We start from the raw sequence: 27,574 nt of genomic DNA on the forward strand, positions 1-27,574 counted from the left end.
TTTTGCAAAGCTAAAAGCCGAATGATGGACAATTGTACCCTCAAACAGCTTATATACCTTAGGGGCTATTGTTTTCAAGAGGTTACTAACCCTTGCTCATGATGTGTACGGGGATCAGGTGTTATTGATAGTGCTACGCACGTGCCTCTCCATCATCTTATCGTGACGCTAGGAATGCGATAGCTGGCTGACCTACCTGCCGTCATATTATTGACATATAGCTACCCAATCTTTGCTTATAAGATCCTGAACTACCGAGCATATATACAACGCAATCTCAATATAGTGTCTTATATATGTAAACAGATGCTCTGATCTTTATGTAATCACTCCATCTAAAAAGGCTAACAAAGATGTCCAGGCTGTCGCCACTCACCGGTTAACTACAGCTTTCCGTTTTTCCAGATGTCCCCATTACCACAACTTCTGTATGACCAAAGGCTCGCCAATGATACCCGACAAGAAGATATTGCAAGTAGCGATGTGGAGAGAAGTATTACGTCTCTTAGATACCTTCTCTTTCTTTCGCCAATTCGGAGAAGAATCTTAGATAGTGTGTCCGCCTTCGACGTAGCAAAGTTAGTTAACTTGAAGTTATGTATTTTGACTGCGAAGGAAAAAGAAAAATATGTTAAGCCGATCCGAGATTTAGTGTGGGATGTACCTGCGGTTGAAAGACTTTCACAAGAGGGCATGAAACTAATGTTGCTTGGAGACGGCGCTTATGCACTCGAGCAGCGATTGCACGCGACAGAACGTTACTTGAATTCTCATAGGAACGGAAGGCTCGCAATCTACCTGTTGGGCACATTTCTAGTATTCACGCCGACAGCGACAACGCTCGACTTACTAGTCGAATTCAGCACTACAGGACATTCTAACCTTGTACGGTTTCACTGTGACAAGTATCAACTGGGCCGCGTTCGCGCTGTTTCAGACATAGATGCGAAGGGAGACTTTCTTATGAGTTTCAGTGTGCCAATGTAAGCGTCTATTAATCCTATCAAAGGATCTTGGTATAAGGTAGACGATGTTCTAGATCGTACGGTTGATTTGTGGGTATATGTGCCTTCTTTGCGCGACCGTCTTTGCAAAGAAGTCAGGCTGACACCATTGGACGTGCTACGGATGGTGAGAGTAAACCCACTGTTCGTGTCACTACCACATTCTCCTCTAAAACCAACGTTCACTACGACGTGTATAAAAAGAAAGTTTCGCGATGCAGCACACAGCGCTTTGCTCAGTTTATTAGGTTTTATATTAACACTAAGACAGCTGTTTCATCTATATGCAGGACACTGTCGGTTAAGGAAATGGTTGCTCACAGTTGCGGGTGTACAATCTTTGGAAGTAACTCACCCAGATCAGTTTTCAAGCGACGAATTTTCTGTGCACCAGCTGGCCGCATACTACATAACATCTTCGTTAGGTGTTAATTCAGGCTCGCACGCAGCGATCGATTTCACGCAAGTGCCGAATATACGGCTCTTCCTTGACGTAGCCAAATTTAGCATTTTTGGCGGGAGAATCACTCTAAGCTAATCTTTGAGTCGATGTACCTATTCTTAGAACGCCCGTAGTGTCACCTAGGAGTTGAAGGCAATTAAATAGAGTCATGTTAAATAAAGACGTGATATTTGAAGTTTAGTCCACCACGACGTAACTACTGTCGCTAGCGATTGCGGCTTCACCCCTGTAGGCAGCGTTCCAAAAGTCCAGTCATTAGAAGATCGAGGATTGACCAATCACACCGATAGTTCTATTGCTGACTTCTTGTACTAAGCTACATAAGGAAGGTGGGGCTGCTCAAATCCGTTGCGCAGCTGTGCGTAAGGGTGAAGCCGCAATCGCTAACGACTGTAGAGTGTTTTTCGGCTCATAACTAGTGATGGACGTAATGGACTGAGCTCCGGGGAGCAAACGATAGGTAAGTAGTCCAGAATATGATTGCTTTGAGTGCGTATGTTACAAGTAACAAGTAGAATGATGTCGTCTCTTGAAGCTGACCACAAATAGATAGAAACCACTTTGGATCCCGCTGGAGGCAGCGATTGTCGCAGGGTTAGGGATAACATGATTTGTCTCATGCTAAGACACCGTCATCAGTGATGGCACTCCTGATGTGATGGAAGGGCTATCACAGAAAGAACTCACTATCAGAGATACATAGCAAGGCCGCGTGTTTGTGGTAGTACTAGATTCAACGGGGATAAAGAATGGATAGATTTCGCTATTACACTTGTTTTGGGCAATCCAGTGATGCTTTCTTATAAGTTCTTTTGAGTATCTTAAGAATACTACTTCTATTTATCTCGTCTGGCGCGTGTCGGCAAAACAATCGCTTCTGATCTAGCTAGTTATACATAAGAACTCATTTCGGCGCTTCTATAGAACCGAAGGGCCCAAAACTACCTCTCATGTTACAACCTAGTATTACCTTATTAACGTGTCCTGCTAAGGAAAAGCCGCTTTAAGCCTCCTGGGCTGTAATTTATATGGGGTCCTTAGATTTGAGGGCGAGTTACGATGCTGTTTGTATGTAGTTATACAAGAAATTATATTCGATAGAGAGCTAGAGTCTAGGCTATAGAGCTATCTATATACAATGTATATTGCCTAAGCAACAATTAGACTAGGCAGGTGGGTAAGCGAGGTCGTAGACGAGAAGAAGCGGCGAAGGCCGTTCAGCCCGTTACAATGAATGTTAAATGCGAACTAGTTAAAGAGTCTAACTGTAGTTCTATTGAAGTCTAGACTACTTGCTTGGCCGTTCTGAACACCCTAAGGATAAATGCATGGTGCTTAATTAGTAGTCCGCGTGCATAAATTGAAGTCCGTCTTAAAGTGCATATAGAAATAGAGCAAACCTCGGAAGGTCAGGTTTTTGAATATATAATGCAGGACAGAATGCATCCTTTACTAGTTAAGTCTACAGCTTAGTATTAAACATTTACCTGACCTCAATATGCGGTATCAACACTGGTGTTTTACAAGCGCATTATTGGGTAATGTGTTCGCCCAATCGACAATGTTGATAGATCTTCAGCATAACCGTGTTGAGCAAGCTGATTGCCCGCGAAGGGTAAGCAAAACATTAGGCGCTTAGAATTAAAGTTAACGGCTAGGCGAAGTTACACTTTTGTTCAAAGACAGCATGGAGCGAATGTGCTGCACCAATCATATTATCCGACCGCTGCGTAGCCGCCGACAGGCTTAATAATGTCGCGTCTATTGCAATCGACTTAGGTTTATGCTGCTAATTCTTTAGGTATGTCCGATCTTATGTTGAGTCAATAAGGAAGCCTCTAATCATCTAGTGATGATACATGTAATACGGTATATAAAGATGGAGAAGGAGAAGGGCAATAGTACCCCGGCCTAAAGGAGGTATCTGGTACTTTCAAAGAGCAAGTGGGCAGTTACATGTGCAGGAATGGGACTACTACATCGGTTTGCCCCGGGGAAGGTGCTGGAAACTTAGTGGCTTCTAAGAATGCGGCTACTCCCACTGCTGATTAGTACATTATCTAGAGTTCTCTTGCTTCTTTTTAAATATACCTATAAAAAAGCTCTTTTTATAGTCAAAAATGATCTCTATGCCATCCTATTTGTCCTGACACATCTATAGTAGCATCCTTGCCTTACTCTATATGATTCTTGATACGAGTTCTATACACGGATCGCAAGCATTACTAACCAGTTAGTTAGTTAACTAGTCTAAGTTAAATAGCCTATGTACCTAGTTGCTCTTTTGCCTCGTTAAAGTTCGGCGGTTAACTTCTTTAAGTTGTTTTATATGCTTCTCCGCAGGAATGATGAGTGATATAATAGACTCATATTAGGGATAAGCGCCTGAATCGCGAGGCATAGTAAGGGTGAGGCATGACAGACATGTTTCTAGCGCAAAGGGTAACTTGAATAGCCTCTTGTGATCCTTATGTAATTATACGAGGTACTGCTGCTGTTTTAATCATACGCCATTAGTTGCAAAATATGTTATTATTTTTTTGTAGAGTAACGGGATCAATGATATAGCAAATTGTATCTAACTAGTCCCATTTATGCAATTTCCTGCAATGCATTTGGAACATGCCTAATGGGCTAAGCTCAAGATCTTTTCCTCACACATAATCTCTCCTATTGTCTGAATAATTAATCCATAAATTTTGTTGTCATTTTTTGCTAATACCTAAGTCTAATTAGCTACGTACTGTGGCATAACACGTGATCGAATTTGAGTCAACCAAGGGGGATAGTCACGAGAAGATGAAAACTCATTGCTAGTAGTGAACTGAGTGAAAAAGGTACCTATTAACGCCGAAAAGAAATTTAGATATATGCTAACAATCTAGTTATATGCTACAACACTACAATATTAATAGTGCAGATCGCCTTGCATAGCATCTCGCTTTCTCAGGAAGAGATAAGCTGATAATCTAGTAAACGTTTGTGCTAGACGTTAAGCTTATTCTTCCACTTCTTAGCCTCTGCCTCGAGCGTATGCTGCAACCCTCGTACATAATCCATAAAGCTCCCAAACTCATTTGGCCTTGCTTCCTTTAGGGTATAGCCTTAAAGGTCTTGTATCACTCCTCGTACCTCAGCACTATACAAGCGCCAGGATGCAAACCAGACACAGACTATTTTCAATCTAAAAAGATTAGAAGCAAACCTGCAGAAGACGGAGCGGAATGAAGGATACATCAAAACTATCACCACCCATAAGGCTAAGATTGCGCAGCTTATTGCGAACGAGGTCCGACTTAAAGACGAGGTTCAAAAGCATCAAAGGATCGCTATCAAGGCTTTAGAGAGGATAAAAGAACAGATCAAGATTGCAAATAAGGCAAAGAAGGAGGTAGCTACTTATAAAGGACATGCTCTGGCTGCAAAACACTCGCTACTAGTCAGCCTATCGCATACCAAGTTCGAACTTGCCATAGAAATTGTTAATAATGTTTTCAAAGGGTTAAAAGATATAGATTCCGAGGAAAAGGCAAAACAGGCGATTCACAGCATCAATAGCTATCTTAAACAACAATCCAAAACAGTCGAAGACTACACCACTAATGTAATGTCAAAGAAGTCATTTAAAGTTCGGAGATCTTCTGCTTTAGCAAGTAAATACTAACATTCACGCTCAAGTTATACTTCCCTCTCTATAGCCTTCTTAAGTTACTCCTCTATTTCTCAGCACTTTTGTAATTCCTCCTCCGCATTTTTAATCTTCATTTACAAACTTTCCCTTTCGTTCTTAGCTATACGAAGAGCGCGTGCGTTCTTTCCCTCCTTTAAGCGAAGTACGACGTTTATCTCAGCAAGTTTGCGATTCAAATCGTTCCAAGTCTTAATTATTCTAGAAGATATAATACAAACCTTCTTTAGACGGGCTCTATTATCCTCAAGGGTTTGCTTAAGGTTATTTTTCTTAATTTCTTTCAACAAAACGGTAGACTTAATTTCCATAATCTTCTATATAAGGTCCTTTTTCTATTTATCACTTATATTACTAGCCTTAAACTTGGCGAAAGCACTGTAATAAAGATTCCTTACGCTAGAACTAAGGTTTGCCGCTTCCTGGCTCCATTGGTGATTCGACCATCTTCCAGCGGCAATTTCCCGTTCATAATACTCAGTCGTCTCCGTACATGCTCGCATTGCTTAATCTAATTAGTGTTCGACATGGGCTATATAGCTTTATAGAAAGTAGATATAATGGTTAAGATTGGTAATTATCTTATTAGCCACGTATATCTGAAAAGCTTAAGCTTAGAATTTATATTGGTAAATGTCGTTTAGCGTATACGCTTTAGAAAGTTAGTCCTGAGTTTCTTGAAGCTCGCTAAGAAGTTAATAACTTTGGTTCCGTAACTCTAAGTTCTCTTGATTTACGGACGCTATAATTTCTGCGGGCTCTATGTTAAAAAGTTTGCTCATACTAGATCTAGTTAAGTAATGTATAGTCCTCGCTGTAGAACTTAGGATCGGTGGATTTGCACAAGAGATAGAATGGGAAATACTTTAATTTATATCAAATTCTTCCTGATTGTGTGGCGCAACAATCAGGAAGTTAGAGCTAAACCAGAGAAAACCAGGCAACCAATTTAGGCGTTAAGCCAGCGGTGAAAGGCCTGCACCGTACCCCTCCTCATTCAACGCTACGACGCCTACAATATTTAACACATTTTCTATTAGACATTACATAACTCAAATCACTTCTATTAAGTTAATTTAATCTAGCTCAGCCTACTACTCTAGTGGCCGCCTAGGGGTAAAGCCTCGAAGAGCCGTCGACGTGTTCATACTGCCTAACTAACTATTATGCACAGACAACGAAAGTGGCAATTTTAACACTTAAAGTAGCTACCATACGCGCGTTTTTTAGCGTCGTGAGTTGGTAGCGGACCTTCTTTTCTTAATACTTCTTATTAGTGCTAAAAATACAGGAGTACTTGAAACTACAGCTTTACGGAAATCATCTAACACCCTATTTTCATCTATAATATTAAGTAGACTAGTTCCCGCTAGTCTCTTCTTAATCCAGTACTGTGCAAGCCTTATAATTGCATGCTCTGGTAGGCCATGTCTAGACCTGTATTGGTGCAGCGTTACCTGGTCACTGCCTTGCGTGGTGTTAACTTCTGAAATGGGTGGAGGTTCAGCCTGAACACTAGCGTAGTTGCCTGTATCGTTGAACTAGGGTTTGAATTGCCCAATTTCTTCGCACAAACTTGAGCTTAGGGAACAAATTGCCTTTGCAATCGCAGAGTTTGCTTCAAAAAGCTGGCGAGTATTTATAAGCAGCGATTCAATAGGCGCTTGAACGATAGTTTGCAACGCAGCTTCGACGTCTTGGACGTTATTGGACATAGTAGTAGATGAGAATTTAAGGATCTTTTCTATGTCTGGTGAATGGAGAATCTTATATATATATACTTTTGAACTTAAGAGATAGTTCGTAATTTGTGAGGCGACAGCTAACTGAGGCATACAAAAAATCAAAGGATCTTCCTCTAATGACATACTTCTTGGCAGTCGAAGTCGCATTTAGGTTCGGTCTCTTTCGTATAATTGATCACATCCATCGAATATCGCTCAATCATATAATAACGTCTCTACTGATTGCCAAAGGAAATGTATTCGAGTTTCTGTTACTAAATGAACTATGATTAATTGTCGGATGTATTATTCTAAAAGCAAAAAAACAATAAGGAGCGTAGTGAGAACTAGGTTTTGCCTAAACCACCAATGTCGTAGCTAGATGCAACTGAAAGGTTGGGCTAATTTGTGACCAGGGCATACGCAGAAATTCGAGATCCTGGTTTAGAATTTGACTAGCTAGCCGAAATCTGGACAATTTATCGACTGTATATTGGTAAAGATAGTTCATATCTTTATCTAAGAGCTGCAGTAGACTTTCGATGTGTTTTCCAAATGGGGCCGAACCGATAGCTTAAAAAAGAAGGACTGCCTTGAATCCACTGCGAACAATCAGTGTTAGATACACATCATGGGTAATAAGGTAGTTAACTTACATGTGAAGTGTATTCACAGGGTTGCCCATAATTACCAGACTACTGCTTGTACCCCGAAATGTTCTGTACACATGACCATTAACTGCACCAACACAGTCAAAAGCGGTAATGTTGTAGAGAGTATATCTCTCCCAGTGGTAGATGAAATGGAGGATATCTTGCTGGCCTTTGGATAACTCTTTCTCTGAAACCTCGATTCGATCGAGAATTTTCAGAATTTTCAGGTACGGCCACAACAAGGCAGATACACTCCCGTAGTACTCTGATCGTAGCGAAGCCATTAAATGGTTACTTGACGGTGGATCTCGATCATTCTAGGCCAATTGTGGGATGATACTTGATCTCTATTGCTCCATAATGTTGATCTTCAACTCTGCGGAGCTTATGAAAGCGCACAGAATTTCATCATTAAAGCTTTCGATTGAAGCAAAATCTGGCGGTGGAATTCGCTTTGCAACCTTGAATACTATCTGGAGCATTATCCTTGTCCATAAAACATAATAATCGTGCTCTTCCACCATCTTTCCAGAAAATAATCTGCTCCAGTCGTCAGAGTAAGAAATAGAGCAGTCAATGCTGGCGTCATCATGAAAATCGCTAGAAAAAGTGTCAGACAGGTACTCGGACTTATTATCCTAACTAACCTTGCAAGAATCTGGAAAATCCCAACGCTTCTCATTACTTCCTCGGAGAGGCACTTTCTCGCGGTCAAGCTGCTTGCTATCAGGCTAGTTTTCTAGGTAAGAATGAATTGTCTTACCTCTTGACAACATCTGCGTATATGGATTGAGCGGCGCACAGGTGTATCACGCTATTACTGAGCATTCCGTTTTGGCTAGTGTATTATTATTCCATTATAGTCCTGTATCAGCCGTTGGCTATGTAGGACTTTAGCCAAAGGCCGTTCTATCTAACTAATGTTCCTCCCCGAGTGCTGGGACACCCGCCGTGCTGGGACAAATGAGGGGTACTTTGACTTTCAGCACTTCGCTTTCTATGTCCACGCTGAGAATCGCTAGTAACTTATGTTGCCTATGTGCTAGAGGTATTTGGAAACATATCTTAACACTTCTACCTAAAAATTACATCGCTATTACTACTCTTATTGCGTAAGTTACAATGGACCTTTCTTTCGTGCACGACGGTGTTGCTTTGCTATAGTCCTGTATAAAACCTTACAGCGTCTAAGAAACTCTAAAAGACCGCAGTTATGTCTAAGTAACCTTGCGACAGCGCGGTAAGCTACGTTTGGCCTTGTGGCGCCTACAACACCCATATTCATACAAGATCGCAGTCGTGATTAGTACCTCGGCTCGTGCGAAGCGGCTCTGCAAATCTTATGTAACTATGTTTACGTAATTAAGTAAACTAGTTAACTAACTAACTAGTTAATAGTTAATTATATCTCTAGCGGCTGTTAGGGCTGTGGCGCAGCACTAGTAGGCGGTTTGAACATATGAGCTCTAGCGGAAGTCGTCCTTAAGGGAGACTGTTAACAACTAGACCTGTATGTAACTGCTACATATCGATTACTTATAACTATTACGCCGGAAAACTTGTACTACACTTATATCAATATGAGTCCATGTAATTATAGCGCTAGAGAATTCTAAGCAAAACCACACGGCCAGACATAAGCCCTAGACAAGCTACCTGGTCGTGTACTATAGTCAAGCTTGATCGACACTCTGGCGGAAGCCATAGGAAGCGTTGTTGGTTGCGGAATATCCACTGATCCTGCACTCGAATATACGAGCACTGCGACCTTGGCTTCAAGAGTGATGTGCCAACTATAGCTTGAGGTAAAGGGATATCGCCTCGGTACGTGTGAAGTACCCGGCTATCTGGCGAGAAGCTGATATACGAAGTGAAGCCATAAGGGCTATCTAGCGTACTGCGACACGTCCCCGTCGCCGCTTCCCACAGCTGTACTGTGTTGTCTTCAGATGACGACGCGACTAGCTGCCCATCTGGCGAGAAGGCCACCGCCCTAACCCGCTCGGAATGGCCCTTGAGCGTGCTGCGACACGTCCCCGTTGACGCTTCCCACAGCCGTACTGTCTTATCAAAAGATGCCGACGCAACTAGCTGCCCGTCAGGCGAGAAGGCTACCGCCCAGACATCTGAGGAATGGCCCTTGAGCGTGCTGTGACACGTCCCTGTCGCCACTTCCCACAGCCGCACTGTCCTGTCTTCAGATGCCGACGCAACTAGCTGTCCGTCTGGTGAGAAGGCTACCGCCCAGACATCTGAGGAATGGCCCTTGAGCGTGCTGCGACACGTCCCTGTCGCCGCTTCCCACAGCCGCGCTGTCTTGTCTTTAGATGCTGACGCAACTAGCTGTCCGTCAGGCGAGAAGGCTACTGCGTTGACACTCCTAGAATGGCCCTCGAGCGTGCTGCGACATGTCCCTATAGCCACCTCCCACAGCCGTACTGTGTCTTCGAAAGATGCTGACGCAACTAGCTGCCCGTCTGGCGAGAAGGCTACCGCCTTAACACTTGTAAAATGGCCCTCGAGTATGCTGCTATACGTCCCTGTCGCCGCCTCCCACAGCCGCACTGTCTTGTCAGAAGACGCTGATGCGACTAGCTGCCCATCTGGCGAGAAGGCCACCGCCCAGACATTCATGGAATGGCCCATGAACGTGCTGCGACATGTCCCCGTTGACGCCTCCCATAGCCGCACTGTCGTGTCCCCAAGTGCCAATGTGACTAGCCGCCCGTCTGGCGAGAAGGCCACATCGCCGGCATACGATGAACTGCCCTTGAGCGTACTGCGATACCTCCCTGTAGCCGCCTCCCACAGCTGTACTGTGTTCTGGTCTGGCGAGAAGGATCCAGCGTTGACAGGCGAGGAAATGCCCTCCAGCGTGCTGCGACACGTCCCCGTCGCTGCCTCCCACAGCCGTACTGGCTTGTCGCCAGATCCCGACGCGACTAGCTGCCCGTCTGGCGAGAAGGCCACCGAGTTGCCTAAAGATGCTGACGCGACTAGCTGCCCGTCTGGTGAGAAGGCCACTGCGCCGACATATGAGGAATGGCCCTCGAGCGTGCTACGACACGTCCCTGTCGCCGCTTCCCACAACCGCACTGTCTTGTCGTCAGACGCTGACGCGACTAGCTGCCCATCTGGCGAGAAGGCCACCGCCCTAACCAACTCGGAATGGCCCTCGAGCGTGCTGCGACACGTCCCTGTCGCCGCTTCCCACAGCCGCACTGTCTTGTCGTCAGACGCTGACGCGACTAACTGCCCATCTGGCGAGAAGGCCACTGCGCTAACTCGCTCAGAATGGCCCGCGAATGTGCTACGGCACGTCCCTGTCGCCGCTTCCCACAACCGCACTGTCTTGTCGTCAGACGCTGACGCGATTAGCTGCCCATCTGGCGAGAAGGCTATTGCTTCAATATATGAGGAATGGCCCTCGAGTGTGCTACGACACGTCCCTGTCGCTGCCTCCCACAGCCGCACTGTCTTGTCATAAGATGCCGACGCAACTAGTTGCCCGTCTGGCGAGAAGGCCACTGCGCCAACACCTGATGAATGGCCCTCGAGCGTACTGCGACACGCGTCCCAGTCGGCTTCTTTCATAGATAGCATCTTAACCTTTTCTGGAACTTGGTCTACAAATGTTTGTCGTATTACGCTCTTCTCTGGTGCGAACACTAGCGCTGAGTAATAGATCTGCAACGGTGAATCTGCAAGCACAGATTGGAACCGCAGCACGAACCGCTTAGCGTCATGAAGAAAGCCCAAAACTAGCTCTGAAGAGGGCTATATTATACATTAGTAGAGTTACAGGAAGATTTCCTTATAAAGATCTTACACTAGTAAGTGCCTGAAGGCTGTTAAGCAAATTGACGCATCTGCTTGATTCTCTAATAAGGCTCATCGCCTCAAACCAATGAAGAAGGTGCTTCTGTAGAAAGAGGTGCGTTGCGTCTCTATCAACAATATCTTGCCTACTCTGGACGAGATGATCAACCCAGTAGCGACACGCATATTGTAGATCGGGTGGCAGCCTAGTAGCAACTATCTGCTTGTCTATCTCGCTCCTCAACACTCCAGGCCCTGCAAGGTTGCACATGTCTTGATGTAGGCCGCTAGATCCAGACATAAGCTTAAGGCAGCGAGATGCAAGTTTCTGGTGTGTCCTTTTCTCATCCACCCAGAACGGGCTCTTTGCTTGCTTTTGGGGGTCGAGAAGGAACTCGCGAAAGGACAGGTGCAGTAGCCTGATAGGAACGTCCTCCCTGTCAGGAATACTAAGAACGGAGTGCAAGGCATCTAACCGGCATTCGACTTGTTTCTTCGGAACTTGAAGGAGGCGCGCAAGGGGGCCGACAGGAAGTGGACTTGCTAAGATGACTATGCTACCTACGAGTTCACGGAAGACGCGCAGCCAATCTTCTCTATCTCTTTCTTCCTGCTCAACAAGCAACTGGTCTAGGACGGGAAGGTAGGTTCGGTCGAGCTGTGAAAAAGCTGTCTTTGGATACTGCAAGACCTTGTTCAGATACGCTTCGGGGTCGCCTCCTTTACTGCCAACATACCGACATATAGTGGCAGCGTAGATGAACAACGGCACAGCTAACTCAACTAGCGCCAGAATATGCTGTTGGGCTGGCCAGTCTGAGGCTAGCATGCGTTCTTTTCGTATCATACTAAGCTTATGCTCTAGGAACAGACGGATGTCATGCTCGATCGTGCTCCTTGGTACTTCGTGGAGGATGAGGTCCTGGTATGTGCCGTTCGGCATCTCCTTGAAGCCGAGACGGATGTGGAGTTCTGGCCGACTGGTGACCACGATCCGTAGTGGCACTTGGCGAATGTCCTTCGTCTGAGCGAGCAGCTGAAGGATCGCCCGAACGTCTGCTTCTCGCTCACATTCGTCTAGCGCGTCGATCACGACAACTCGCGCCAAGGCCCGCGAGCGAGTCTGCTTTATCCCTAGAAGTGGCTGTAGAATAAGCTTCTCGAACTGGTCTTTTAGAGCTTTGTGTGATATAGCTGGGTCCTCGTCGAGCGTCTTCCTAACGCTAGGCAGCATCCCTGGCTCGCACGCGACTAGATCCGTGGCGATGGTAGTAAAGAACCGTGAGGCGTTGCCACGTTCGCCCTCACCTTTCTTGAAGAAGAAGCTTGCTCCTAGCTGGCCGCGCCTGGCAAATGATTCGGCAATCGTCCGCGCAATCGTAGACTTTCCCGTGCCAGCCATGCCGCTAAGCCAGAATATAGACTTGCTATCCTTATCTTGTGCCCATTTCGCAATGTCATGCAGCAGTGCGGTGCGGGTGTTTGGTAGGCATCGCGCATTGTGTTCCTCCGTATGTGAGTCGTAGGACGCTCCTTGGGCGATGGGTAGTTTAGCTAGGTCTAGTTTCTGGTCTATGCTGAATACAACAGCCCTGTATAGCTAGTAAGAAGACATTTCTGCGCACGACAGATCCGTGTATAGAAGCTTACGTCTGATCAACCTGCAGCGCTAAGCCAAAGGTCTGTTCGTACCCTTCCAAGCTCGAAATAATCTTGTCCACCTGCTTGCTCGTAAACGGCCATTTAAGCGCACGTAAACCGAACCGGCTCATAGTCTTGCGGGTCTTTCCCGGTTCTAGCTTCATGTCTAGGGTTTCCAGCTCATTCAGGCATTGTTCGACCGAGTCTAGTAGCCCTTGGGTGGCAGAGAGCCGCGTCTTGTCCTGGCTGTCGAGAAGCTGCTTAATCTTCTTCAGCACGTGGTTGATGTCGCTAACTTTTCTCTGCACACGTTCAATATCGCCCTTCGCGTCCTTTACGGCCATAGAGTACTGGACGCATAGCGACGCAATCTTGGCGGATATGTCGATTACTGCGATGACGCTTGCTGCGCCCGAAAGGCCGTCCATAACGTGAGGTCTGCGACGGGGATGAAACAAACTGGTCGATTGTGCCTTGCGCGGTTGTAGGCTGACGGAGCAGCGAGGCCGCTGTCAGGCTGAGAGCAGTGTTGCAATCCATCTTTAGCTGCACGAGGCTGAGAGAGCAGGCACAGCTAAGCGCTGCCACATCGTGGGCGACGTAGGGTCGGAAAGGCCTCGGAACCACGTTTCGCCAGAGCCCGCTTGCCCACTCTTACTGCAGACTTGAGAGGCCAGCGGAATACTACACAAATATTATCCTATCTGATGGCCTGCACCATAGCGCGATCGTTTGAGCACTTCTATAGCTTGTTAGGTTAGGTATAGTATTGAAGCGCCATTCGAAGCTACATCGTGCGCTTGCTATTTTTAGAACAAGCTCCGCTCGTCCTCTGCCGCATGTCATCAGAGCAACAGGACGCGTTTTAGTTACGTCGAGGCTGCTCGTTACCACCCCTTTGCTGGTATAGCAACATACTCGCGGCCATGGATCCAGCTAGTCAAGCACTGGCTGAAGCCTTCTCTTCCGACCAGCGTGAGACATATCGTACTATTGCGGAGAAGAGCAATGTCCCTCGCTCTACCCTCCATCGTCGTAAGCACGGAGGAACGTCGAAAGAAACAAAAGCTCAGCGCCAGCAATACCTTACTGTCGAGGAAGAGAAAGCGCTTGTTTTCTTCTTGTTACTAATGTCTAGCTTTGGGCAACCTGTCCGGATTAAGTACGTACCTACGCTAGCCTTCAGCATCGCACGCCGGCGGTCCACGACGACCAACAAGCCGATCAAGCCTCCGGGCAAGAACTGGGCTCGCGCCTTCGAGAAACGCCACCCTGAACTTAAAGCGAGACGAGTCAAGTCAATAGACTGGAAGCGCCATGAGAACAATATATACGATAAGACTGTAGAGTGGTTTCAGATAATTGGCAAGGTGCTGCAGGATACAGCGGTACTGCCAGAGAATGTATACAACATGGATGAGACGGGGGTCATGCTGAGTAAGCTTGGTTCTGTTAAAGTCCTAGTAGGTAAGGATGATAGACGCGACTATAGAGGTGCTAGCACGAAGCGGACGATGGTGACTGCTGTCGAGTGTATAAGCGCTGACGGTAGGGCGCTGCTGCCTCTTATCATCTGGCCAGCCTCGACGCACCGAAGTAACTGGACTACGTATCCCACACCCGGATGGCACTACGCATTCTCTGAGAGCGGTTATAATGACTCTAAGATCAGCTTGGAGTGGCTTATGCGTGCTTTTGATCCCCAAACTAGAGACCTGGCTGACGGTAAACCGCGGGTGCTGATCTGCGACGGCTTCGGCACTCACGAAACGCTAGAAATTCTTGAATTCTGCCTTAGTAACAACATCATGCTATGCCGTCTCCCCTCTCACACCTCCCATAAGCTGCAGCCCTGCGATGTTGGAGTATTCGCGCCCCTGAAGACAGCCTATCGCGACCAGGTCGAGCGGCTAAACAGAGGGGGTATAGATACAGTTGGTAAGGAGCACTTCACCTCGCTATACGGCCCTGCAAGGACCAAGGCTTTCACGAGGCGGAATATCAAGGCCGCCTGGGCCGCAAGTGGCTTGCTGCCTTTTGACCCAGAAAGGGTACTCCAAGACATGCCAAGGCCACCTGCAGAGCTCACGGTTTCTATAGCTAGTAAGGATATGCCATCTGATCCCAGGGACGAAATACCTGTAACACCTGTAACGCCAGTAAACACAGAAGGCCTAGTGTCGCTTCATAACCTAATTCAACAGGACACATCTACGCTTGACGAACTAAGCAAACAGCGCCTACAGAGACGAGTACAGAAGCTGGCGAGCGCGGCTCACATCTCGTTCGCCCAACAAGGTCTCCTGCAGGACCACAACCGACTATTGGCTAAGATTAACGGAGAGGCCAAGGTCCGCCGAGCGACTCGATCAGTCGTGCTAGGGAAGGCGAAGGTGATGAGCTATGAGGACCTGGAGGAGGCACGGGCAAAGCGAGCTGCTAAAGAAAAGGCTGTGGCGGAAAGAGGTAAAACAAAGCGTGGTCGTAAGCGTGAGGCTGCCCAGAAGGAGTTAGGTGAACCAGAGCCAATCACTCAAGCTGCAAGGATGAGCGAAGTTGCAGGGCCATGGAGGGCTCCCGTGGCGCGGATGTATTGATGTTAGATCAGTGCCAGAGCACGTAGTGGTGCTTAAAACACTAGTAGTCTCTCATACTAGTTAAGGTAACTTTACAATGATTATAAATATAGAGAAGCAGCTCTTGTTTCGCCCAGCGCTGTTAGTAGTTGCTTCGATTATTTTTTTGACACCAGAGTTTGGATTATTTGAGTATCTGCCAAAGAGACGAGGCTATGCACAGCCACAAAGTCTTTAGCCACAGTTGATAAATTACACTAGAGTCAATTACGTAAGGTATGTAGGATCGCTTATCACTAGCCGAAGTAGCGATCCGCGTGGCGACCCTGTATAGCTTTGGGCATTACAGCAGGCGCGAAGCTGATGATAGCTTGCCACGTTAATATGAGACTCTTAGAGCTGGATACTAACGTTCTTTATATGCGATAGGTAGTAAACACTTCTAAGCAGTGCTATAGCAGAGTGACGCTGTTATTCACATGGGAAAGGCTGTTTGTAACATTTGCAAAAAGAGCATTAACAGCTACGTAATTTTTAGTTGGGAGGCTCGGGATAGATCCACTAATAGCTATACACTATAGCCAATTTGAATATATAGCGAATATTGAAATGTGCGAAGAAAGCAGAGTGTTGAAAGTCAAAGTACCCCTCATTTGTCCCAGCACGGCGGGTGTCCCAGTACTCAGGGATGGACGTTAGTTACAATTTGGTACGTTGTGCTATATTGCGTGACTATGGTGCTTCGGCCTTTGTCTAGTTAAGCTAGTGCTAGCTTTCTAGACGCCTGGTGCTAAAGAGCAGTTTGGTAACAGGGAGAGATGTAGGGCAGCCAGGCTACCTTCTAGCGGGCTCTCTTAGGGGATAGAAAATAGTATTACTAAGAGCAGAGGTGTTTTTCTTCTTTTTCTTTCTTCCTTACTGTTTCTTTCTTGTTTTGTTCTTTTCTAGCCTTCTTGGCCGAGGTGCCACTTTCTTGTTCCTATTCTCGTGCTAGTAATGAAAGCTAAAGTAGCTTCTATACCGCTCGTAGTGTGGAGTAGAAGTGGGAGTTTAAGTACTTTCTGGTCTAGAGTCTTTTTAAGCTGGTTTCTTTCTGCGCTGTAGAAGCCGCAGTATAGAAGTAAGTGCTCTGTTGTTTGCGGTCTCCCGCATCTGCAAAGCTCGCATTCTCTTCTCTTTACTCTCTTTAGGTAGGAGTTAAAGTATCCGTGTCCTATTTTAAGAGAGTAGAATGAGCTTAAAACGTCTCTTTTCGTGCCTCTTGGGATTGCTAGTTGGTTTTTAAGCTTAAGGTCGAAGATAGCTCCGTAGCTAGTCTTCTTCTCTCTTGCTGTTTCCCTGTACTTTCTCCACTCTTCTGCTTGGCTAGCTCTTTGTCGGAGCTTAATCTTGGTGCCTAGGAAGGCTAGGCTTGTTTGCGATTTTTTGGGTGTTTGTTTTGTAGCTTCCTTAGCTAAGGAATCTGCTTTTTCGTTCCCTTCTATATCTGTGTGGCCTGGCGCCCATTTTAAGAAGATCTTTGCTTTTTTGTTAAGGATAGCTTTGGCTGCTTTTTGGCACCGAGTTACCCACTGCTGGCCGGGCTTATCTGATAGATTCTGGAGCCTATAGATGGCCGCTTGGTTATCAGCGTAAACGTGGATAGTTTGGTCTTTTTGAGCAGTTTTGGCAGCGTATTCAAACGCTGCTGTAATGCCTTCTAGCTCTCCATTATAGACGAGTTGTTGCTCGCCTATATTCTTTGTCTCTATGTAGATTTCTTCTTGGTTTGGGTTATAGACAGCTAGGCCTACTCCTATCCCATCTCCGTCTTTTGTTTTGGAGGCGTCTGAGTAGATTACTATAGAGTTATCCTCTATTATTTGGATATAATCCTTGTGCGCGGCTGCCTCTTCTTCTTTAGATTTCTTTGATATAGAGATATTGTAGTTAAGAGAATCCCATGGTCTGAACCGATATGGGATGATTTCTTCTATCTCTTGGGTAGCTGGGATGGAGCTCGTAATAGCCCGAAGTTGTCTTGTTTTGTTTAGCTTTTTTGATAGCTTAAGGGTTGTTTTTTGTAGCCTTGCAATAGCTTTTGTAATTGGATGGGTTGGAGCTAGTTGTATAGCTCGTAGAGCGTATTTTCGGTTGGTTTGGCTTAGCCGTATAGCTGGTGACGGCAGGCTGGCTTCGATACTTGTTGGGATAGCTGGAGCTGTTTTTAACACTCCTAGTACCTTTCTGCACGCCGCGTTGTGTAGCGGCTGAAGCTGATCTTCTATATAGCTCTGGTTTCGCCAGTAGATTGGCGACCCATAATCTGCAATGCTTGTAACACATGCTAGATATAGTTGTCGGATAGCGTAGGGAGATAGACCGCGGTCTATATTCGCTAGTCTCCCTAGTCTATTAAAAGCTGCTTTTGCTTGGCAGGCTCGGATAGCTACGTGTCCTCGGAAGGATAGCTTGTTGTCGAGGTGTACCCCTAGCCACTTAATAGTATCTTTATGGTAGATTTTCTCCTTACTAGGGAGCTCTAGGGGTATTTCTTTTCTCTCTTTCTTTTTTGTAAAGTGGATTAGCTCTGTTTTCGCTATATCGAACTCGATAGCTAGTTCTCGTCCTTTAGTAACTAGTTTCTTAACCTCCTGTTGGAGTATCTTAATGTTTTTCTTAATGGACGTTGAGGAGGTTGTAATTGAGATATCGTCGATATAGGAGAGCTGAAATCCATTTATTTGGGGGAATAGGTCTCTAATATAGATGAGAAAGAAGATTGGCGAGACTGGGCTGCCTTGTGGGATACCCGCGTTAATCTCGCTAAACTCTTCTATTTGGCCGTCAAAGGCGAGCCTTAGAGATCTATTCGATAGAAAGGTCTTAGCCCAAGTGATTAGGCTAGTAGGTAGGCCTAGTCTTTTTAGTGTACCTAGGAACTGGTTGTGCGAAACGTGATCGAACGCTCCTTTAATATCTAGAAAGACTGTTGATGTGGTATAGCCTAGTTGTTTTTGGTGCTGGATTTGATCTACAAGGAGTAGAGCTGCGTCTATAGCTGATTTCTTTAGTCTCCCTCCTATCTGCGAGTCGTGTAGGAGGTTAGTAGTCTCGGCTAGGTAGCCGAGTCTTTTGGCTATTATCCGTTCTGTTACTTTCCCAAGGCAGCTTAGTAGAGTAATTACTCTATAGGCCTTTGGGATAGAATAGTCGGGTTTAGACGGCTTCTTTAGGATTGCTCCTGTAGCTCTTCTCCAGCATGTTGGATGGTATCCGTAGTTAAATAGCAGAGAGTAAGCTTTGAAGAACGTATTTGGCTGAGCTTGGTAGGCGGCTGTGATAATTTCCTGTGATAAAGCGTCTGGGCCAGGTGAGCTGCTTTTAACCTTGTTAGAACAGGCGCGTTCTAGCTCGGTTATCGATAGCGCTGGCCATTCCCACTCTTTCTCTTGGTAGTTATTGAAGCTTGGTGGTACTGTACTCGGTGGCGGAGGGAATAGTGCTTTTCGAAAGGCGTTACACTTTCCTTTAAACGAGGTTTCTAGCGTCTCTCCTTGGATAGGAGGGATTCCTTCTACTCTCTTTTCCTTAGTATAGTCCATAGCTTTAAAGATAGATTGTGGGTCTTCTTTTTCAAGGAAGTTAATCCAGTGCTCCTTTTTCGCTTTTCTAATTGCTGCTTGGTAGGTGTTTCGCGCTAGGAGGAAGTCTCTTTTAAAGAGATAGGCTTCCTCTATAGACGTAGCTTGTAGCTGTTGTACGAATATCCTTTGGCAGTGAGATACGTTTCTTCGTAGCTTAGTTAACTCCTGGCTCCACCAGGGCTTTGCTTTTGGCCCTAGCTTTAGTTGTGGAATAGCTTTATCTGCGGCTTGTTGGATAACTAGCGTAATTGCTGTGCCAATTGCTTCTAGTTGCAGCTTAAGCTCGTTATCTTGGCCTAGGAGTAGGTTTCTTGAATCTGCTTTTCTTGGTTGGTTGATCTGATCTAGTGATTGTAGGGCTACGTTGTTCTGTATAGCTCTACCTAGCTCTTCTCTAAATAGGTCCCAGTCTGCCCTTTTTATATTGTATCTTGTTTGTCTAGCAGGGTTATTAACTAGGTGCTTTGTTGTCTGGATTGAGAAGAGTATCCCATGGTGATCAGATCCAGGTTCTGTTGTAATCTGCCAGTCTTTTACTTTGTCTTCTAGATCTGGGGTAGCGATAGATAGATCTATTGTTGTTTCTCGAGACATATTCGATCTAAAGAAGGTAGTGGCTCCTGGCGTGTTAAGAAGACTAAGGTTCTGGTCTTCTATCCAGTCTGCTAGTAGCTGGCCGTCTCGGCTAGTTTTGCAGCCTAGGTCCCACCACGGGTGGTGCTCGTTGGCGTCCATTAGCAGCAGGGTAGATATTGGTAGCTGGGTATTGGCGAGTAATCTTTGAAAGGTTTTTATATTTTCTTGGTTTTTTTGGTTGTACACGTTGTAGATATTGAACTTTAAGCGTCCTTCTTGGATCGTGATAGCAATGGCGTCGGGGTCATCTATCTCCTCTAGCTGGCTAACCTCTGCTGTTAGATATCTAGATATATAAAATAGAGCTCTTGGGCGGAGGTTAGGGTCTGCTTTTGGAAAGATTTGGTAGAAGCTTTGGTGGGCTATTGATCTTGGGGCTTCGTAGTTATTGCTATCTGAAGGTGCAATCCACGGCTCTTGGATTGCAATAATATCCACTTTAAGCTCGATTGCTAGTTGTAGCGTTGATTCTGTAGTGCGTGGGTTTTTGTTTAGGTTTATTTGTAGTACTTTAAGGTTTTCTATCATTATTTAATAGATAGAGGAACCTCGCAGTCTTTGCTGTTAGCAAAGTGGGTTTGTTTGCAGTTTTTGCATTTTGGGAGCGTATGGTTGCAGGCCTTTCCCTTTACTTTGCAGATACTACAAAAGTGCTGAGTAGTTAGGTGGTTTTCAGCACAGAACTGGCAGCTAGCTGTGTTTTTGCATCTGCTGAAGTTGTGTCCAAATCCTTGGCACTTACTGCATTGAGCAGTAGGTGGGATTTGGCGGTATTTCTCCACCCGGAGTGATTGGCCAAGAATTGTTATTCTATTGCCAATCTTCTTCGCTTCTTCTTCGGATTTGAAAGCAATAACTATAGAGCTTGTTTGCTTGTCTTTCCAGTTTCTTGATAACCAGTAGGGGTTCCCAACGATAGTTTGGTTCTTATTATACGTTTGGCTAGTGTAAATTGCAGCCAGAGTTGATGTTTTTGCGTAAGCAATGCTTCGATCTCTGAACTTACACTTGAGAATATATTGGGCCAAATCATAGTAGATCATGCCTGGTCTGGTATCAGAGCCCCCTGTATACTCAGCATCTGGAAAACAGCTTCCTATTGCAAGAAACAGTAAAGCCTGGGCATTTTCGAAGCTTGTTCCAACAAGATTGTTCCGCTCTGTTGTGCGACTCATGTCGTCTTGAAAATGAACGCATATGTCCCAAGGCTTGTCGAAAATTGGATATAGGACATGAACGTGATTTAGATAGACATCGAATAGCTGTCGAATCTTTTCGCTCGAAAATGCTTCCGATGTACCTTCTAGTTTAGGTTCGTAGAGTGTGAGGTGTGTATTGGAAAAATTTCTTTCAAATGCCTCTAGCCGGCCAGCAAAATTGGAAACTTGATTCTTCGTATCATTGACGAGATTGTGTATCTTGAGAAGCGTCATCTCTTGACTAATAGAAGTTAGTATGAAACTGTGAGTAAGCGGAGTGTATCATACGCAGTTGGTTGTGATTGTATATATTCGCATTGTTTATTTTCTTCATGACATCTGTTGCATGGCGACTCTCCATTGCATTTCTGCTTACGTTCACGACATCGATTGCAAGCTTTGGAGGTTCGATATCTCGAAGTTTGGCGTGTTTCTTTGTAGGCGTAATTTTGGTGATGCTGTTGTTGGTTTGAAGGAGGTTGATAATCCATCTCGCTGAAAAACAAAGGGTATGATATAGCCGAATTGAATAGGCCTACTTCCAATCAGCAGGATGCGTGGACTATAGCGGTGCCTGAGATGAGGAAGGCTCTCAACGTAATAGATATAGACGACCGGACTTCTGCTAGTGCCCGAAAACTCCAAACTTACATCGACGCAATGGAAAGCCAGAACACAATTCTAGAACGCCAGAACACTGATCAAGGCATCGACGCCACTACAAACAGCCTGCCATTAGCTCTTTTCCAGAGGATGCAACAACAGTGGATAAATGGTGAGCAGGAAAAGCTAAATCATACGCGGACTGACCTTATAAAAACGCTCAAAAGTCAGAGCCTTGCCAAAAGCCTTGATCCAAGCTTACTGAAACAAATGAATGGCAAGATGAAAGCGGTGGAGTATAGTTCCGGCCCTTTGAACACAACTGAGCCGTCTCTAACTGAACCTAGTATACTTTCTCCTCCGCCTACAGGAGTTAAAGAAACTCCTAGTAGCAGCGAACGCCTGGCAAATTCGAAGCAAAAATATTCTGCGAAAAAGAAAGACTATCTGCCAACGCAATTGGGCGAGGTGGATGTCATAAAGATGCCTGACTATAGCGACGGGAAGACAGAGTTTGGAGATTTAGTCGCTACCAGATTGAGTTGAACTGGCAACCCCAGACTCAGTCGATTTATACTCCGTGCTAGCACTAAGGAATTAGAGTATTACCAAGTTATTCGAGGAAGCGACTTAGGTCCTGGCGGCGCGGAAGCACTCCAAGACTGTGATGACGGATCTTCCCATTTCACATTCGATCTCTGGAAAAGGAAGAACGAACGCAAGACGAACAGAATCGTGTCAATAGGTCCATGTGTAGTCATGTGTCGAGCCGAGAATTACAAATCAGGATCCAAGAAACGTCGGCCAGATACCTACGTAAGGTTCATGTATAATGATAACACCATCGATTGGGTGACTCGAACGGAAATGATTCAATTAGTTGGTAAGACGTTCGCAGAGAAAAGTCTAGCTAGAATGGAAGAAGATTACAAAGAAAAGACGAAGTTCCTTGAGGCACACAAGAAAGCAGGGCTACATCCAGATACAAGGCAGCCATTAGACCCAAAAGATCATGGAAGCACACCATGGCTTTTCCTCGAAGGCTGGCTGCCAGGCGGCATAGACGCCAAAAGTACAGATAGTGAAGAGGATCAAGATGGCGATATGATGGGAGGGATTGAAATCAGACTGTGATCTTTCGAGATGGTCATCCTCTATTCAAATGTCTCTGATAGGGTCGAATCTTCTGACTTTGGCGTGGGACTTATCAGCATCGGCTTTCGTGTTACCAGTAGCTGCAAAGTGTTAGATAGGTTCAAATGATGTTTTCGAGTCCCAGAGTACCATCAAAGTGCGTGCTATGGATAGCAGATGAAGAGTCGGGTGCTGTCGGGCTCCTGCTTGGTAGTACGTGTGGATTCTTCTTGTCGATATAGATAGCTAAGCGTCATTAGCCTAATGTGAATAATGCGATTCTTTTTCTCACCTGCTGCCTTCTTTTCCTTCACTTTCTCTCCTTGAGCATGGATTCGTGTATCTATGAGCCACGATATCATCGACTCAAGGCTAGCCCGTGGGACAGTCTTTTTGGTCATTACCCTAATCATTATTTGTGTTGATTCCAAACAACAATCTTTTTCCTTATAAGTGTAATCTTTCCAGGGTATCCCAGACCTTTTTTCCATAAGTTGGTGTGCTTGATAGTCTACCGTATTCTAGAGGATTTTAGTAACATAAAACTCAACCAACACTTAGAAGAAATCAACAATACCGATAAGGGCCCCAATTCCGCATCAGTGAGGCCGAAGTCTTTTCCAAATTGTTCGGCCAATTGGGGCAGGGACTGATAAGTCAAAGCTGCTTCCTTGTTCTTGGTTGCTGATCGCAGGGTTCGAGGGGTGCTGGTCGGTATTGTTGTGTGTTCGTGGCCGGGCTGGTCGAAATCCATTGTACTCTCACTTCTACCTGTGATGCTTTAGCATAGGTCAAACGACAGTCTCTCATTTCTTACTCGATTCCATGGTGTTTTCGAACTTTGTGCTTTGGAAAGTACCAACGTGTTGCTGAGTTGCGAGCATCATGCTCGGTGGTAAGTTTAGGCTTTTTATGCAGCCCTCGACAGCTGAGAGATATTAGCATGGCCTAAATAACGCGGTATTCTCTCAAACCTGGCATCGTCCTATCTGCATCTTTTGTGTTGTGCCTTTTTTTCTTCGCTGTTTTCTTTCCTCTTCCCTCTTTTCGGATGCGGTAAAAGGCCATCACCATCCTATAGTCAAAAACACATTGGCGAAACTTCTTTCTAACGGATGAATAAAATGCTTCCTGTAAAATCTTGAACGAATCAATTCTTGTGTCTTTCTCGTATGCGCTCCAGAAATAAGCGCCACCGCAACTTATTAGCTTCCGTGCTAGAGAAATTGCCAGATTCTAAGGAATTCTGTTATTATCGGATAAATGGTAGAAAGAGCCTTAAGGTACCTCAAGTATAAGAAACTCGGGAATTGTAAACCCTGATTCTTCCCGCATGGCGGCTGCTCCGTCCATGGCGGCTGCTCCGTCCATGGCGGCTGCTTCCGTGCGTCGCTTGGATGGTTGATAAATTGTTTGATGATGCAAGAAAAAACTGCTTAAGGATGAGGGTTTCCATTTCACAGGATACAGCGAGACCCTGAGCTTTATATCCGGGCCTCAGAGTCTTTTTTTAGATGGGCAAGCTGATTCTGGGGGCTGAACATGAGCATCAAAGCAACCAAGAGTTAATGCATGCCGATTTGTCAGGGGCATCTTCATCTTACCTGTACTTGGCGATGATTGCATGTGGCCAGTACCACGCATAGAACAAGTGTAGGCACATAATCAGATCATCGCAATCGCAGGGGGGATAGTTCCCTTCATTTTCCAAGGTCAAGCCGGGCCTGGCTCAATCTCGAACCGATGTTGGTTACGCACCACACCAATGCCACCTTTGATTAACCGAACTGGCCTCCAATTGGTTAGAGTCCAATATGCCGTATTCGATACGTCTTAATGTCTCACAATGCTAATGCAGGAGTGGCGCTTGATAGCAGCCGTGGGACTGGGGGAACTGATGAGGGCGCACGGACCTTCGGGGCCAAACGAGCTCGGACTAGTCGAGCTCCACAAGCACGCACAAGCCCCGCGCCATCCAGCAAATCCAGCGAACCTACCCAACCTACCCAACCGGGACAGACGTCAGTTTGCCGCACGCATAGAAGTCATGGATGCATGGGGGCTCAAGAAAAAGGCTACAAAAAGTGAAGCCCAGAAAGACGCCGGCCACACTCAACCGCAATGGGACAGGTTCTACGTATGGCAGAATACTCTTACTCTATCCAAGTAGACGCTGATCTTGACTGGTAGTACATCACCAAAACCGAGATTGATGCACTAGTAAAAGACAATCCAGGGATCAAATGGTCTGAAGTGAAAGCCAATGATGTCGAAGAGATGTACGGGCGTGTTAATGCTCAGCTGAAAGCTGAGGATATTCCCGAGGTGCGATACGACGTTTTTCGTTGGCGCATGGCGCGCGCAATCCAAAACCAGCGGGAAAAGGGTAAGTGCAGTGGCATGCCAAAAGGCTCAACAGTGGCTGACATCCTACATACAGCTAGTGGAAAGGGTGGGGCAAAGGCTGCCGAGACGGGAGCCGCTGGCCCCAACCAGGATGCTGAGCAGGAGTGAGGCATGTCGAGCCATGCACGGAAGGGCGGGCAGGCCGCATCCCGCCACACACTAGGGATTTTGGTCTTCGTTCATTCTAACGGGTGTTACGCCCCACTGTTGTTTTCGTCCACAAGCTAGTACGACGCCTGTCACAGTAAAGCGCAACCATGAACTGTTCTCTCCACCCTTGATCCTAGCTCTCGACGCGCCATCTCTGTCTGCTAACATGTCAGGGGTCACAGGATTAAGCCGGGAATGGGGCATTGCAGGCGCCGGCAGGAGGCGAGAAGCGGTGGGTGACGGATGAGGGAGGAAGGGGCACGAAAAGTAGGGCCCGTGTCCGCGCGTGGAGATTAACCAATGACGCTCTTTTACACAACCCCTTATGCATCTGGACTTTGCCTATGCCATTGTCTAGAGGCAGATATACCCCGCATGCGTGTGTCCAGAATCGTAGATTCTTCTCTGCTATATATACAGTGAAGTCTAACGAACAACCTGCTTGTCAAAGATCATCGCCATGTCGTCATCCGACGCTGAATTAATTGTCGCCCACCAGGCCTGCCGGGAAGTCATTTCGTACATCAAGCCCAGCGAGATCGTTGGTCCTTACGGCGGAATATCTATTCGTGAGGAGTCTAACTATCGTTTGGTATCTAATCCTTCTCCAAAATGGGTTCTAGCCTCCACACTTCGAGGCGCGTCCCAAAACCAGAAGAAATTGCAAGCAGGGGACTTGGATGAAAAATATCAGCAGGATCATGTCACAGAAGTGCTCGTATCACGCATGACACTGCTTATTGTAGGTTCAACGGTTCAATTAGTATCTACAAATGAAGTAACGTCAGTAGGCTGCCCTCAGAGAGAAACCCTCGCTCTCAGATGACCAATTGGCAAAGAAATTCTCATATTGCACTATTCAGGGTCTACCTATTAGTAGAGCTTTGTTCCCAAATTGTTCCAGACTCGGGGACAGTGTATACCATCTGCGGCGCATCCGGGATCTGACGGAGGCGATGAGAGACCAGCTTGAACTAGGAGATCAGTTTAACAGTCCAGCATGGGCGTCTTTGTACGTTTTGTATTACGTTATGAGATGCCTCAGACTAACTCTACAAGGATTCTTGAGAGGAAACGAAGTAAAGTCAAACAAGTGAGGGAGGAGAGAGAAGCAGAAACGATGGAGCTGGGAGAGGCTGAAGACGCGAAAACAAAGAAGGTGCTCCCCCAAATCCGCTAGTACGAATGGCAGAGCAATGAAAATTACTCACAACATCGTGCCTCTTCAGATTCGATTCTCTATCTTAATTTTGTAGAGCTCGAATGCCGTAGTTCCATTGGCCACTTCTGCAATGGAAAGAGGGAACTGCCAGTCGTCAACTCGAATATCGTAAATATCGTGCCCTAATAGAGTTCCCATTGCTGTTGATACGTTGGTTGCTCCCTTGAATGTGCCGACGTAGGTCGTCTCTTTTGTCGTAACCTTGACGCGCCTGTTCAGGTATGAGGTGATCCTGTATTTCAAGAACGTGACCAAATCTCCTTCATCTTTTTCCGAGGCGGCCAGTTTTTGGATAATAGGTAAAGTATTCCCTCCAATCGCAGAAACGATATCGCTGTGGTAGTTCAAAGCAAGGGAAAGGTGGCCGGCAAGTGCGAGTATTTCCACATTGGGGGGTTGGTTATGATATTCAGGAATATCTCCTCTCCAAAGTAATGCCCACTGTCCCATAGTAATGCTGACAGTCGCGTTCGATTGGAAATCCAGTCGGGCCTTCCATAGATCCATTATCTCGCTATTGAATGCTCAAACTTGTTGCGTGAATAGCTGCGAGGGATAATTGGAAAGATAATCTGAAGGAGAAGGAGTAAAGGCTGACATGTGACGATGTGAAGCAGTAGCAAGCATCGTATCTGAGATAGAGGATGGTGAAGAATGGCCTTTTGTCAAGTAACGATTGTGAGAGAAGAGGATGTAAAATGTGGCTGATATCGAGACTGACCATGAAGGGGTATTCATCCCCGGCCCTCTCTGCGGAGATTGGTATCGCCTTGTTTGTTGAAAGCTCTGTCCTTAGTTTGCCTGTTTGCCTTGTTTGCCCAGATTTCTTTTTGTACGTCTTGATGCATTGGCAGGGTGGGTAAGGCGTGTATTACGTACCCCAAAGTGGGGGAGCCCAGCCCGCTAGCGCAAAACGCCGATTTGCACGCCTCCTAGCGAAGCTGCGGTGTGCTTGGCCGTTTGAAATGTTGAGCTGCACGTTCTGGGACATGTCTCAACCGGCGGGTTCCGTTAGACCCATTTTATGGTA

At 46.0% G+C, this 27,574-nt stretch overlaps 14 protein-coding genes across 14 annotated transcripts; 5 read left to right on the forward strand and 9 right to left on the reverse strand.

The window, feature by feature from the left end:
* Positions 1 to 405: 405 nt before the first annotated feature.
* Positions 406 to 1,542, forward strand: COCVIDRAFT_40756 (hypothetical protein; the record flags this gene model as incomplete). The annotated part of the gene is made up of 2 exons (XM_014697711.1): positions 406 to 973; positions 1,010 to 1,542. The coding sequence occupies 2 exons, from the start codon at positions 406 to 408 to the stop codon at positions 1,540 to 1,542; spliced, it is 1,101 nt and encodes a 366-aa protein (XP_014553197.1).
* A 1,423-nt stretch (positions 1,543 to 2,965) lies between these two features.
* COCVIDRAFT_40757 (hypothetical protein) lies at positions 2,966 to 3,519 on the forward strand (the record flags this gene model as incomplete). The annotated part of the gene is made up of 3 exons (XM_014697712.1): positions 2,966 to 3,082; positions 3,150 to 3,221; positions 3,370 to 3,519. The coding sequence occupies 3 exons, from the start codon at positions 2,966 to 2,968 to the stop codon at positions 3,517 to 3,519; spliced, it is 339 nt and encodes a 112-aa protein (XP_014553198.1).
* Positions 3,520 to 6,381: 2,862 nt separating this feature from the next.
* Positions 6,382 to 6,870, reverse strand: COCVIDRAFT_40758 (hypothetical protein; the record flags this gene model as incomplete). The annotated part of the gene is made up of 2 exons (XM_014697713.1): positions 6,382 to 6,683; positions 6,732 to 6,870. 2 exons carry the CDS (start codon positions 6,868 to 6,870, stop codon positions 6,382 to 6,384), a joined length of 441 nt encoding a protein of 146 aa, XP_014553199.1.
* A 367-nt stretch (positions 6,871 to 7,237) lies between these two features.
* COCVIDRAFT_40759 (hypothetical protein) lies at positions 7,238 to 8,214 on the reverse strand (the record flags this gene model as incomplete). The annotated part of the gene is made up of 4 exons (XM_014697714.1): positions 7,238 to 7,415; positions 7,536 to 7,826; positions 7,908 to 8,132; positions 8,180 to 8,214. 4 exons carry the CDS (start codon positions 8,212 to 8,214, stop codon positions 7,238 to 7,240), a joined length of 729 nt encoding a protein of 242 aa, XP_014553200.1.
* Positions 8,215 to 8,998: 784 nt separating this feature from the next.
* On the reverse strand, positions 8,999 to 13,420 carry COCVIDRAFT_40760 (hypothetical protein; the record flags this gene model as incomplete). The annotated part of the gene is made up of 4 exons (XM_014697715.1): positions 8,999 to 9,034; positions 9,201 to 11,309; positions 11,362 to 12,943; positions 13,002 to 13,420. The coding sequence occupies 4 exons, from the start codon at positions 13,418 to 13,420 to the stop codon at positions 8,999 to 9,001; spliced, it is 4,146 nt and encodes a 1,381-aa protein (XP_014553201.1).
* Positions 13,421 to 14,173: 753 nt separating this feature from the next.
* Positions 14,174 to 15,439, forward strand: COCVIDRAFT_80242 (hypothetical protein; the record flags this gene model as incomplete). Its single annotated transcript, XM_014697716.1, has 2 exons — positions 14,174 to 14,681; positions 14,769 to 15,439. Coding segments are annotated over 2 exons (1,179 nt in total), but the record flags the coding sequence as incomplete, so codon positions are not given.
* A 2,468-nt stretch (positions 15,440 to 17,907) lies between these two features.
* On the reverse strand, positions 17,908 to 18,162 carry COCVIDRAFT_80201 (hypothetical protein; the record flags this gene model as incomplete). The annotated part of the gene is made up of 1 exon (XM_014697717.1): positions 17,908 to 18,162. A coding segment is annotated over one exon (255 nt), but the record flags the coding sequence as incomplete, so codon positions are not given.
* A 747-nt stretch (positions 18,163 to 18,909) lies between these two features.
* On the reverse strand, positions 18,910 to 19,152 carry COCVIDRAFT_82413 (hypothetical protein; the record flags this gene model as incomplete). Its single annotated transcript, XM_014697718.1, has 1 exon — positions 18,910 to 19,152. A coding segment is annotated over one exon (243 nt), but the record flags the coding sequence as incomplete, so codon positions are not given.
* A 219-nt stretch (positions 19,153 to 19,371) lies between these two features.
* Positions 19,372 to 20,358, reverse strand: COCVIDRAFT_108326 (hypothetical protein; the record flags this gene model as incomplete). The annotated part of the gene is made up of 2 exons (XM_014697719.1): positions 19,372 to 19,953; positions 20,017 to 20,358. Coding segments are annotated over 2 exons (924 nt in total), but the record flags the coding sequence as incomplete, so codon positions are not given.
* A 2-nt stretch (positions 20,359 to 20,360) lies between these two features.
* On the reverse strand, positions 20,361 to 20,753 carry COCVIDRAFT_75171 (hypothetical protein; the record flags this gene model as incomplete). The annotated part of the gene is made up of 1 exon (XM_014697720.1): positions 20,361 to 20,753. A coding segment is annotated over one exon (393 nt), but the record flags the coding sequence as incomplete, so codon positions are not given.
* A 2,037-nt stretch (positions 20,754 to 22,790) lies between these two features.
* Positions 22,791 to 24,137, reverse strand: COCVIDRAFT_18885 (hypothetical protein; the record flags this gene model as incomplete). Its single annotated transcript, XM_014697683.1, has 7 exons — positions 22,791 to 22,867; positions 22,917 to 23,012; positions 23,059 to 23,287; positions 23,344 to 23,537; positions 23,584 to 23,694; positions 23,741 to 24,002; positions 24,054 to 24,137. The coding sequence occupies 7 exons, from the start codon at positions 24,135 to 24,137 to the stop codon at positions 22,791 to 22,793; spliced, it is 1,053 nt and encodes a 350-aa protein (XP_014553169.1).
* A 676-nt stretch (positions 24,138 to 24,813) lies between these two features.
* COCVIDRAFT_108357 (hypothetical protein) lies at positions 24,814 to 25,280 on the forward strand (the record flags this gene model as incomplete). The annotated part of the gene is made up of 3 exons (XM_014697721.1): positions 24,814 to 24,903; positions 24,957 to 25,184; positions 25,230 to 25,280. 3 exons carry the CDS (start codon positions 24,814 to 24,816, stop codon positions 25,278 to 25,280), a joined length of 369 nt encoding a protein of 122 aa, XP_014553207.1.
* A 502-nt stretch (positions 25,281 to 25,782) lies between these two features.
* Positions 25,783 to 26,502, forward strand: COCVIDRAFT_29570 (hypothetical protein; the record flags this gene model as incomplete). The annotated part of the gene is made up of 3 exons (XM_014697722.1): positions 25,783 to 26,064; positions 26,114 to 26,334; positions 26,382 to 26,502. The coding sequence occupies 3 exons, from the start codon at positions 25,783 to 25,785 to the stop codon at positions 26,500 to 26,502; spliced, it is 624 nt and encodes a 207-aa protein (XP_014553208.1).
* Positions 26,503 to 26,547: 45 nt separating this feature from the next.
* COCVIDRAFT_29571 (hypothetical protein) lies at positions 26,548 to 27,051 on the reverse strand (the record flags this gene model as incomplete). Its single annotated transcript, XM_014697723.1, has 1 exon — positions 26,548 to 27,051. One exon carries the CDS (start codon positions 27,049 to 27,051, stop codon positions 26,548 to 26,550), a length of 504 nt encoding a protein of 167 aa, XP_014553209.1.
* Positions 27,052 to 27,574: the final 523 nt, after the last annotated feature.

Source organism: Bipolaris victoriae (assembly GCF_000527765.1).
Source record: "Bipolaris victoriae FI3 unplaced genomic scaffold scaffold_92, whole genome shotgun sequence".
Lineage (NCBI taxonomy): Eukaryota > Fungi > Ascomycota > Dothideomycetes > Pleosporales > Pleosporaceae > Bipolaris > Bipolaris victoriae.